This window comes from Gavialis gangeticus, unplaced genomic scaffold (genome assembly GCF_001723915.1).
Source record: "Gavialis gangeticus isolate Ggan-Ray unplaced genomic scaffold, GavGan_comp1, whole genome shotgun sequence".
Lineage (NCBI taxonomy): Eukaryota > Metazoa > Chordata > Crocodylia > Gavialidae > Gavialis > Gavialis gangeticus.
The window spans coordinates 3367781-3379664 of record NW_017728991.1 but is presented as its reverse complement, the minus strand read 5'-3'; the positions used below and the strand labels follow the sequence as shown (position 1 = coordinate 3379664).

The 11884-nt window shown below is 41.7% G+C and overlaps 1 protein-coding gene across 1 annotated transcript; it reads right to left on the bottom strand.

Annotated features, from left to right (window-relative positions):
• Positions 1-37: 37 nt before the first annotated feature.
• LOC109296669 lies at positions 38-9018 on the bottom strand. Its single transcript, XM_019516161.1, has 4 exons — positions 8748-9018; positions 6018-6066; positions 3044-3253; positions 38-912 (listed from the first exon to the last, which is right to left on the bottom strand). The coding sequence occupies exons 1-4, from the start codon at positions 8793-8795 to the stop codon at positions 545-547; spliced, it is 675 nt and encodes a 224-aa protein (XP_019371706.1). The 5' UTR covers positions 8796-9018; the 3' UTR covers positions 38-544.
• Between the last annotated feature and the right edge of the window lie 2866 nt (positions 9019-11884).

Here is an 11884-nt window from a genome sequence, read left to right as displayed (position 1 = left end):
AGAAGCAATACAAAGTAGATCTTTATTGCTGAAAGGGAATTTTTAAGCCTTGGTCTGAGCACCTAGTTTTATCATGAGGGAATGCCTTCGGTTTGGAAGACAGCTTTGTTGAACCTAGAAAAAAGGGGTGGGACTTTTGAATTCTTATATAAACTGTTTTATCTAGGTGGCTTTAGATAAGCCACATATGGTCTCTGGGCTATATTCAGGCCTAACTCTCATTAATTTGTACTTCTCTGGTTCTGCAGATATTTAAGTAGCACTGGAGGTGATGGTGGGCTGAAACCCTGCAAAAGGGCTTGAGTGCTTGGCAGATGAAAAGGAGGACATATATTTGTCCATCACTTCAGCCCCTTGAGAAGAAATCCTACTCTCCTGATTCAGGTTCCTTGGCTAAATAAACCAGACCTAGTACAACTACCTATACGTGTGCTAATTGCCCAGATAATCACGGCTGTACCAAGGTGTGCTCTTTGGCGCACTGTAGATTTTAGGTACAAAGGGGAAGGTATAAATACCAGCTGGATCCTTACTTTTGAACCTTTTACAGGATCATACCAGCTAGGTGAGCCATTTCTTTCAGCACGCTGCTGGCATCTTTGCCGTACTGCTTGGAGAGCTCTTTGGCCTGGCTCACGGTCTGGATATTCTCTCTCAGATTAGCGTCTAGCCGTACCTGATCCAGGTACTCTGGGTTTGCGGCCTTCATTCTCTCTGCCAGCTGACTCTGGCTCTGAAGCACTGAACAGATCATTTCCTGGAGTTTTGTTTCTGTAGCAATGACATGCTTTGTGGCACGATTCAGTTCCCACACCTGCTGTTGGGCCTGCTCCAGGTCTGCAGGCACTTCTTTCTCCTTTACAATGAGTGAAAAGCTATAGCCATCCATGTGCACCTGCAAACTGCAGGCACCTGAAAGACAAAACAAATTATATCCAGTGATTTAGCTCATTCTGATTTGAGTCCAAAAGAGATGTCTCAATGCTTTTGCCCCTTAAACACTAAACACTCAGAGCAACAAATCTGCTCCAAGACACAAAATTAGGCTCTTTCCAACTTCCTTATCAGCAATGTGTGTGTGTGTGTGTGCGCACAATAGAAGCATTTGCCAGTAATATAAGCTAAAATCCTCCATGCCACTTCCTTAAACATACAAAGCCAAATTCATCCTTGGCACGGGTGTGTTGACATTTCCTCCATTGCAGCCAATGGAATTAGGCAGGGTAAATTTGACCCATAATCCTCTGTCATTTACTCCCATTTATTCACCTCAAACTGTCAATCCTTGAGTGAGCCTATAAAAGTATATTGCAAATCCATTCTAATCTTTCATGAGACTCTTCATTGTTCTTCTTCTTACTGGTTTCACAAACATATGGGTTTTCCTTCCGTGTGGGTTTTGTTGGCCCCTTTGGTTTAGGTTTCCTTTCTGCAGTAGCTTAGCAAGTCAACATTGCACAGGAAGGATTGGCTTTGCTGCCATGTGAACCCACACAAGAAAGCCAAATCCAGAGACTTGATGAGAACCTAAGAGAGGTTTGTGTGGTCAGTACAAACCGGCTGGAAAAAAAAAAAGAAGTTCGCCATCACAGTAAAACCCCAACAGAAGTAGCAGCTGGAAGAAGGTGGCACAGGAGTCTTAGGCCATCTCTGTACCGTTTCCCTGCCAATTCCAGGTGCGGATAATAAATCCCTCTGCTTACTCCTGTGGTGTACACCAGAGATTAGCAAAGAAACAGCTCCCTTGGCTGCTGTCAGGGCCAACACCAGTTTGTTAGGCCCTTCTTTTTCCTTTGCAATGACTGCTCCTGATCCATATACCCGGCTTAATTGTTAGCTCTCGGCGCACCCCAAGATACAACCATAGGGTCTTGACTGCACTGCACACTAAGGGAGAAATCCAGGACTTGGCACCACAAGTATTGGTGAATTTATCAAATGCTTTGGGTAAGTGACATGGTTCTTTGGGTGAATCTGATATCTTTTATTAGACCAACTTAAGCAGTTGGGAAAAAAAATTTAAGTGAGGTATCCAGGTTGTAGCCATATTGGTCTAGAGGTGAAAGGAATCAAAACTCATGATAGAGGCAATGTCTTTTATTAGACCAACTAATTTTTTGCCAAAGAATTTTTTTAGCATTTTTTTTTAATTGCAAAAAATTAGTTGGTCTAATAAAAGATGTCACCTCTACCACAAGATCTGATTCTTTTTGGTTGAGTAAGGTGATATTCAAAACAGGGGTCGTTCTGCTTTCTAATGTTGGTGCTAGCATGTGGGAGGCCAGAGCTGAACCTCGCTCCTAGTTTTTCTGAGGACAGAAGGAAGGAACTATGAGGAGCAAATACCACACCACCTATTCATGTGGTGCCCCATGTTACAGAGCAGCAACTCCCCATTACCCAGTTAAAACCTTTTAAAAGGCTGAGGGGGGAGGGTTAAAATGGGTGCAGAGTTTTTATTTTATCCCTACTTTCTTTCTAGGCCCCTGAATGGACTGAAACAAATTCTTGTGGGGACAGAAAATGCTACTACTCTTACTGTGCTCTAACACTCAGTTGCTGTGGGCTTTATTACTATACTACATCTACTGCTGCACGCCTATCAAATGCAGGCTCTTAGTCGCTGAGTTTTCTGCTAGCCGAGAGTCCGTAGACTGTTCTCTGCAGAGCCCAGTTGATGAGTGTCTGAATTGGTTTGAAGATGCTGCTGCTACTTTATGTGGTGCATTTGATCCTCACTGGGTGCATCTACATGAGATGCTAACTGTACAGTAGCCTAATAACACTTTGCAGTAGCATTTTGGTCAAAACCTGTGCTAATACGCTACTGCTCAGTAGTACTAGGCTACAGTGCAGTCAGCTTCTGGAAGACCCTGTGCGCTGGCGCTACTGTGCAGTAGCACCAGTTACTATGCATTGATTTAGTACTTGGTTCTCCAAGTACTAAAGTGAATGCACCATAACTACGGCATATTAATTAATGTGTAGGTGCACCCATTGTTTTAGTAATGGCTTCAGGTAGCTTTAGTCTGCAGTTGCTTACCGTGTTCCCGCTCTATATTGTCTATACATTCTGTCAGGCTGCTCGTGGGAGCACAGCCAGAAGCCTCTTTCAGTCTTCGGATAGCTTCCTCCATGGCACAGTGATCCCTGTATTGCTTGTTGAAAGTTTCAGAGATATCTGAAAACAGCGTGTCAATCTCAAGCACATTTACTGTTTTCATGGCAAGGGTTCCCTCCTTACTGAAGACACCTGGGAAGATTAGAAACCCACAGGAATCTGAGGGTTAGCCAAGGAATAAATCAAGCAGGACCTGGATAAAAAAGCTTGCAAGCAATGTACATAAGAGCCTCGGTTATGCGCCAGGATCAACTACAGACTCATCGTTACGTTTAGACATTCTCTTGGTAGAGCGGCATCTACCTACCTGCTTACGTATTCATCTGGCCTGTGCTACTGTAGGAACACCAGATCATTTTTAACACACAGTATCCCTTGTCTAGTGCTTTGATCTCCTTTTCAGAGGCACAAAATGAGTAAGGGTAAGACTTTCAAAAGCATTTAAATGATCTAGGAATCAAAAACCCATTCTCAAAAGTGACTTAAAGGCCATGAATCTTTCAGTAACTCTTAAGCTCCTCGGTGCCTATGTCCACTTGTAAAAATAGGTGCTTTTAAAAGCTTGGCCTCAAGTAGCCTTGTCCAAGGTCACACAGGAAGCAGAAAACACCGATGCTAAGTCTCTTAAGCATTTGGCTTGCTATTTTTTTTAAGTATTTTTGTTGGTTCTCCAAGAAGAAATTCCTCTTAGTTAAAACTGAAGGTTTTCCATGGAAAAAAAATGGAGGGTAAAAAAGTTTTGAAATCATTTCAACATGCCACGTTGATATTTTCCACATGAAAAAAATAATGGCTTCCTGCTTTGAAATGGCTTTTGTTTTGAAATTAAAGCTACCTATTGAATCACCTGCGCCTGAAGATGCCCTCCAGGGGAGCAGGCCCTTCCACAGTTATTCGGAACATGGAGCCATACCTTGGATCAGACCCCATCTAACGTTGTACAGTGTTTCTTAAGGTGGCCAGAAGCATTACATGGAAGAATCCTGCAGTAGGTAGGTCTGGGATATCTTGCTTCCTACAGATCACACGAAAGAGGGCAAGACAAAGGGTCATGCCCTCTATTGCTGTAAATCAGCATGACTATACTGTAGCTCAAAACTGTTGATTCAAACCAAGACAAGGATCAATCCAGTCATTTCAAGACCTGAGATTGAAATCCTTCTCTAGCAGCTAAATGCTGCTTTTTTGCAACTGATTATTTAAGGGAACTAATAAGCTGACACTTTCAAATCCACCTGGAGTGTTTGTATGCCCAATTCCCGATAATTTTAATTAGACCTTGACATCCAAATCCCTTTGAACATTGCAATATAGGTGCACCAATGAAAGCAGTGTAGCCCTAATAATTAAAAACTGAGTTATCCAACTGGGACTCAAACTAATGGTTCCATGACAACATCCTTAGACCATAGTTTGTTTTACAAACCTGCAGAAAATCTAATTGCATCTCCTGAGCAATGGAACACATGATCTATTTGCTAGTAATATTTCCAACAAATGTCAGAGAGGCTTTTTTTTAAAAGAAGGAAAACTTTGGTCAGACTTTATTCTCCAAAACTAGGTTCCAGTATGCTTCTCTGGTGCCAAATTAATACTGAGAGTGTTTGGAAAAAAAGTATATAAGTTCAGTAGAAGGAAAAAGAAATCCTTTTTCTTGAACAAGAAGAAAGATCAAGAGCAACTGTAATCCATTTGGAGCTAGAGGGAAGGTCAGGTCCTGCTCCCGGGATGTGCCAGACAACATCCAATTTTGCCCTCTGTCTAATTCAAGATGTATCTTTTGTTTAAGGCTCATTGGAAAATATAAATGAATTAGTTCCTGTTTAGACTTTTTTGTGAAATACTATTGAGAAGAGATGAGAGGAACACGCCGAGTAGAATTCTTTGCCAAGCGACAAATAGGTTTGCCGAATATAAAGGGTTCCCCATTAAATCGTTTCCAGGTAAAATACTAGTCCTGTTCTTGAGTGGAAATTGGGGTTTAGGAAAAAAATACACAGAAAGCTTTTGCTTTCTGAAGAAAACTTGGGGGTTTTTTTTTACTTAAAAAAAACCCTAATTGCTTAAAAAAAAAAATGTTTCCCCCCCTTTTTTTTTATTGAAAACCAAAATAGTTTAGCCAAACCCCAAAATATTTCAGTGCAGCTAAGCCACCATTCTCCCCCCTGGGAGTTATATGCCAGGCATCCCATGTTTGTTTTCACTGAGATGGGCTTTGGAACAAGATTTCATTGTATTGTGTGCGCTGTGATTCGGGCAGATCCTACTGGATATCGAAATAATTTGAACCAATTCACCATTTACCTACGTTTCATAAACTAGTAAAAGCAACCACTGCCCAAGTTTCCAAATCTTTTAAATATCCCATTTATGGGTACTGCTACAGACTGAATATAGATGTTCACCCCAGTTCCTCCACAGTAGTCTCCCTTTGGCAGTCATATTCTACTTCCTTTAAATTCCCTTTCAGTTTCAACCAAACTTGATATTCTTCACTTCCTGTCCTAAGTCTCCTTCGTTTCACCCTAAAGGTGGTTGTATTCCAATAGCACTGCAATTATTCCTATACATGCCTGGCAGCTAGTAAAAGAATTTAGGTTTCTTCTGGGTAAAAGTACCATGAAATCTTTACCATTTAACATACCTTGTTTTAACCACATGCTTGCAAACTCAGTTGTGGGGAGGGGGGGTCTACTTTATTTCTTTTTTTTCCTTTGTTTTGTGTCTTTTGATTGCACAAAATGCAAGGCTGTGTGTGTGTGCGCGCGCGTGTGTGTGTGTACCAGTTCAGTGTTGCAACATTTTTTGGGCTAGGACCAGAACTCAGTAATTATCACTTCAACCACCATCCAGAAAGAGAAAAAATAAAACTCCAAGGAAAATAGTTCAATCTTACCAGTGTTTTGAGAGGGTTGCCTTGTGTACTGCGCAGTAAGAGGTTCCCTCTGTGGAAGACAGACAAAGTTATGTCTCAAGTAAGGGTTTCAAACTGAGAAGAAGTTAGCTTTGCTTCTGCTTTATTATCATTGAGGGTTGCCCTAGGGCCACCTGTATCTTCGTTCAGGGAAGACCCTCAGTGTATATTATATATTACTTACAAAATCAGCTTTAAAAGTGAGGGGTATCAATGCCTTCACACAAGTTTCAGTGATGAGCAATGAACCTGATTGTGATATCCTTACCTGCATGGAGCAGTATCTTATGACACCCTGCACTTAGTGGTATTGCTTGTGGAATGATGGACCACAAGCAAAATCTCACCTGAAGAAAGGAAAGTTTAAGAAGTCTGATAACCCCCAGAAGAAAAATTAGAAAGTTTTAATTTACCCAAATACAGTTTTCCTCCTTTTTTTCCTCTGCACTGAGCTGCTATAAACCATGATAGTGCTAGGACAGTTTACATGAGTTGAGAATGTGCCCCCACATCTACTTGTGAGCCATTCTTTAGGATGCTATTCCAAATTTTGGCTGTTTTATAGAAAATGAACTCTGTGTTTTGAGAACCAACCAGAGAAGAAGCCACCAGTTGCTTATAAGTGAACTAAATGATCTTATCTAGCTTTTGATAGAAAAGATTTTTTTTCCACTTGTTTTTAGCCTCCATTACATTCTCTGGTATTGCCACCAGAGGTTGGTTGTTAGCGGTCCATCATCACTATGTTACACACTTCATAACTCAGTGTACCAAAAGCTGCCTCCTGCTTGCAGCCAAATCTTGGGACAAGCTGCTGGGAAAAATGTCAATGAGCTCACATACTTTTTAAAAAGTTTTTAAACACTAAGTGCGAGGGAAGTTAGGTTCAGTCACATTCTGCTTGTGCCTCCATCTTTTCTTTTATAAAATGAAGACGTTCATTCTTCCCTATCCCACCACAAGTATTGTAAAGCTTAATGAATAATGTTGGCTGTCTTTTGGAGAATGACAGATTAGAACTTGGAAGAAAAGCAAATGTTGTTTCGTGTTTTATCTAGTAAATTTAAAATCACTGAAAATTTCTTTTCATCATAATTTTGAAATTCAAAAAATTTCAACTGGCAGTATAAAATCATAATGCCTCAGCAGGATACACACTGATGATGCATTAATGACAATGCTCACTTATGTGTGCAAAATCTCTGAATTGCTACCCATTTTGGTCTTATGAGTCTTTGTCATGTTTAAATATAAAGAAAATTATGCAGTTATTAACAAGGCCAGGGACAGAAATTCCACATAAACCTGTATAAGTGATCAGAAATCAAATCTGTACCACACGAGAAGTTCAGTGCACATAAAGTTCTTTCAAAATGGCTAAAACCGGTTTCAGATAAACCTGGATGGATGTAGTATCAGACTGAACAGACTTAGGTTAAATCAGTTTATTGAACTTCTGACCCAGATCCCCTCCAGATTCAAGTTAACTCACAGTCTCCCAGTATCCCAGGATGCTTTGCACCTCCCCCACAAACCCCACCTTGTAAGGTAGGTGCCCTAGCCTTGGCCAAAGCTGTCTGCTCCAGCCAAGCAGGGAGCCGTGCTCTAGTGCCCCTCAGCTTCTGGCCTGGGCATTTCCAGAATCAAAAGTGAACGTCTGTTCACTTGCTTATTGGTTGAATCTACACAGCTTAGACTAACCTGCAAAGATTGAATTGATTCAGCCTTGGGCTTTTTACTGACTGTACTTAGCCCACAGATACCAATTTGGGCTTCTAATCCCATGGAAAAAGAATGCAGAGGGTTGCTGTTTAAATATGTAAATGAAGAGGGGGAGTTAATTGTTAAAGATGGAGCTCTTTCATCTCATTATTTTAATTACTGAATCATTACTTTGTGTCGAGGTGATGCATAGGAACCAATGCATGAACCAGAGCTGCAGTGTGTAGATGCTGTACAAACACGTAACGCGAAGCTACCGTCCCCAATGAACATGTAAGCCCATAAGCTCTGCATCAGGTGTCAAGAAAATAAATTAAAATATTTTCCAAAATAATATACCATGCAAAAACCTCTTTTGGCAAAGGTGTACAGTTCTAGTAACACACTCTGTTCCCTAACTGCCTCTAGTTCACATTTCAGGCCAGACTGGCACATTGCAATCTGCCCTAAGTGAGTGCCAGCACAGAGTTAAGCAATGCCTTGGGAGCCAAGCAGACACTTGGCTCACGCTTTGCCCAGTGCGTAGCCTCAGCTGTTGTGGATAGACAGCCAAAGATCCTCCCTCTCCCCTCTTTGTGCCTACCTGCCTGCTCCACGCACCACCTGTTAAAAGGAGGAAGTAGTAACCCCATAATACCTGTTTCTCCAACGCTCTTTGTACCTGTAATGAGAGTACACAGGCAAATAGCCTTTGCATTCCCTGTCTGCACACAAATCGTGACCAGGTTCTTTATACACAATATATATTTTTCCTATATAACTACACTGAACTCTCTCTCTCTCATTCTTTCACTCCAGTGAAATCTGTTCCTCGGCCAGATCTTATCCTCATGGGACAACCTCCTTCCAGCTCTAAAATGCACGGCAACGATGATCACAGATAACATTTTGCTGTGTGATTCACTTCTTTGCTATTCTTCTTCCCACCTATCTTATTGCAATCCCTGATGCCCCAAGCATTCGGTACCACAGACATAGCTGCGTTCTTACCTCTCCTGAAGTACCTGGGGGCCGGTGACAACAGCAGAAGAAGGACATGCTTATCTACAAAAGACTGAAATGTGCAAGTTGCCACTGGGCCCTTTAACGAGCTTGCAGGCACTGTTAATTGCCCCTGAAAACAAATGCACCAGCAATAAAGTTGGATGCACTGGCACAAAGCATTTCAGAAAGAAGCGACTCTGCTGACTCGAGATTCTCTATCAAGGCTTCATGTTTTGTCCTGCATTTCTGTCTCCAGCAGAGTAATGGCCCCTGCCAACTCAGGCTCACTCCCTCTGCAAACAAACTCTGCATTGTCAAACAATTACCCTGCGCTTGAAGAAGTTACTTCCTCCCAGCAGTTGCTTTCAGGATGTTCCACTTTTTCTCTCTCCGTGGGGGAATGAGAGAAAATGGCATACTCCGAGAAAGAAAAGGGCATGCGTTGGGCAACTTGACTGCTAAGGGGGATGCCCTGAGCTTTAAGCACATTGAGTAGTGCCAACCCCCCAAAATTGTTGCACTATTCATAGCATTGCATAACATGCAAGTAAAGGTGGCAGATGGTGGCCTTAATGCTTGAGATGGAAGGGGATTTCTGAGTGCCGTCAAGTGGCATAGATATGATGTGGAGCTGTGAGAAGTTTTGATTTTTGCCCTGCAGGGGACAGTGCTGCTCCTACCCAACAGCCAATTTTTAATACTCCCCATGGATGAAACTCCTCCCTGGGCATCTGTGACTTGCACACATTTCACTCCTGACTGATGTTACAGCTCTGCAGCACGTCTTCATGGTAAAACATGTCAGCATGCAGGACACAGCAGCCCCTCGGGACAGCAGGGAGCAAACCCAGATTCCTTGGGGAAAAAAAGAAAAGAAAAGATAACAAATCAACCAAGCCCACCCCCAAAATAAACAGAGACACCTAAATAGTGACTTTCCCTAGGTGTTAGAGGACATATGAATTACAGAGGGCAATTCAGACTCCAGCCAATGAAGGCCAGCGGTACAGCTCCACAGCAGCTAGCTGATTACATGCCTTTAAAAGTAAAATATGAACATTAAATAGCAACATTTAGTGAAGCAAATGTAAATTGATACTCCAAACTGCTTATTATTAACCAAAATGCTCTGGGCAGAAGCTTGTTTCTCATCCCCCCCACAACCCATTAGGATATCTTTTTTTCCCCTCCCTACCAATCTTTCAAACATGTATCCCAAGTACTAGTTGTATTTGTATTTCAGTCTCAAATCTCCTGCTACTTTTCTTACTCATGTAAAATAGTTCAATTAATTTATGGCAGCCTCCCCACAGTTGTTTTATTCATCACAGATTTACTGCAACTCTGAAGCAGGCCTCTGGGAGGTCATACCATCTTAACAAAACTGTCTTGAAAAGAGAAAGCTGAGAATTGGAGAAAAGGCTAAGAGACTCAACATACCCAAAGTGTAGGTCTGTGTTAATATTTCTTGCTCCAAAACACTGTAGAATAGCTAAAGAACACATACAGCACGCTCCAGTGAAAAAGCCACACTGTAAGCAGATATGGAAGGACGCAGCGATGAAATCCACCATTAGCAGACACCAGAGTTAGCCTAGTAAAGTTATGATAAACTCTATGTTCAGAGGATCTGTTTATTCTACCTGTGGCTTCCTTATCTCCTGAACAGCTTTGGTTACAATTATAATCTTGCTTACAACCAATGTTAGCATTCAGAGTATGGATCTGACAGACAAGGACACCGTTAATGTTATTTGTAGGTGCTTGGAGACATCGGTGATGTGTGTGTGGTGTAGAAAAGAGTTGAGCAGAGGACAAAACAGAGTGAGTGGTAAAGAAAGTCCAACTTCCATGAGCTGGTCTCTATGATGAGGGGAGCTCGATAAAGCTTGCTGCTTTATTAGCAAGATATTAAAGATGAGCCTGTGAATTGGGAGCTTACCAACAAAACTTACACACAAAAAAGAAGGAAGAGTGGCACAGAGGTCCATATGTAAGATTCCTTTTGAGTTTTTTGGATCAATTGCAAAACCTAATCTAATCATCTTAATTACCCTTCAAGGCTAGGGACAGAAGTTACACATAAACTGGTTGAAGTGATCAGAAACTGGTTTAAACCTGTAACAGAACAGAAGTTCAGTGCCCTTAAACCAGTTTCAAAATGGCTGAAACTGGTTTAAGATAAACCTGGTTGAATGTAGTATCAGACTTAACTGATTTGGGTCAAACTGATTTATGAAGCAGGAAGAGGAAGTAATGAGCAACCGTGTAGAGTCCTGCTGCCGTAATTCTGGACTGCAAATCCCAGAGATCCCGGGGGCAACAGGAAGAGGAAGTGAACTCACAGCTAGAGAGCCAGGCTCTTGCACCTCCTGAGACACACTGCAGGCACATGGCTGCATTTCCTGAATCAAAGGTAAATGTGTCTGTTTGCTTCTGTTTCAAATTAATCTGTGCAGTTTAGACTAACCTGGAAATACTGAATCGATTTAGCCTTGGACTTTATAACTGTCTGTATTTAGCTCAAATGAAACTTTACCTATGAATACTTACATCTCTCTGAACTACTTAGCCTCTAAGGTGCCACCCAGGCCTGCTTTCTATGTCTGCTAACTATGTCACTCTGCTTAATTGCCCTGAGTTAGCTGTCTTTAGTTTTACATAGGGATGCTTTGAACAGACACACATCCTTATAAATTTGAAATCTGGGCCCAACTCACAAAGCTTGGTTAGGTTTTTGGTGAAGCTGGGCTGAGTTCTGAAGGACTTTGGGCTGAGTTTTCCTGAAACTAAATTGATTAATGGCTTCAGGTGCACAAACATAGTCATCTGTGGCTTTACCTCCTGGTTCAAACTGTAAGTTTGAGTCTGGATTTTGGCCTACGCATGGCCTGGCTCAGACCTAATGTTTTTATCACTGATGGAAACAAACATTATATCAGAGTGTCTCCTAACCTTGGGAATATTGACACTAGTTCCACTCCTGTCTACCTATCACTCTGCTTAGGTGTGATGGCCGTATCTGATTTTTAGTTCGAGATGTATTTTGGGCTACAAACCAAAAGCAAAATACACATAAGACGGGGGGGGGAAGATCTCTAGACATTTTAACCATAATAAAAGCAAATATAGTGGGGGTGGGG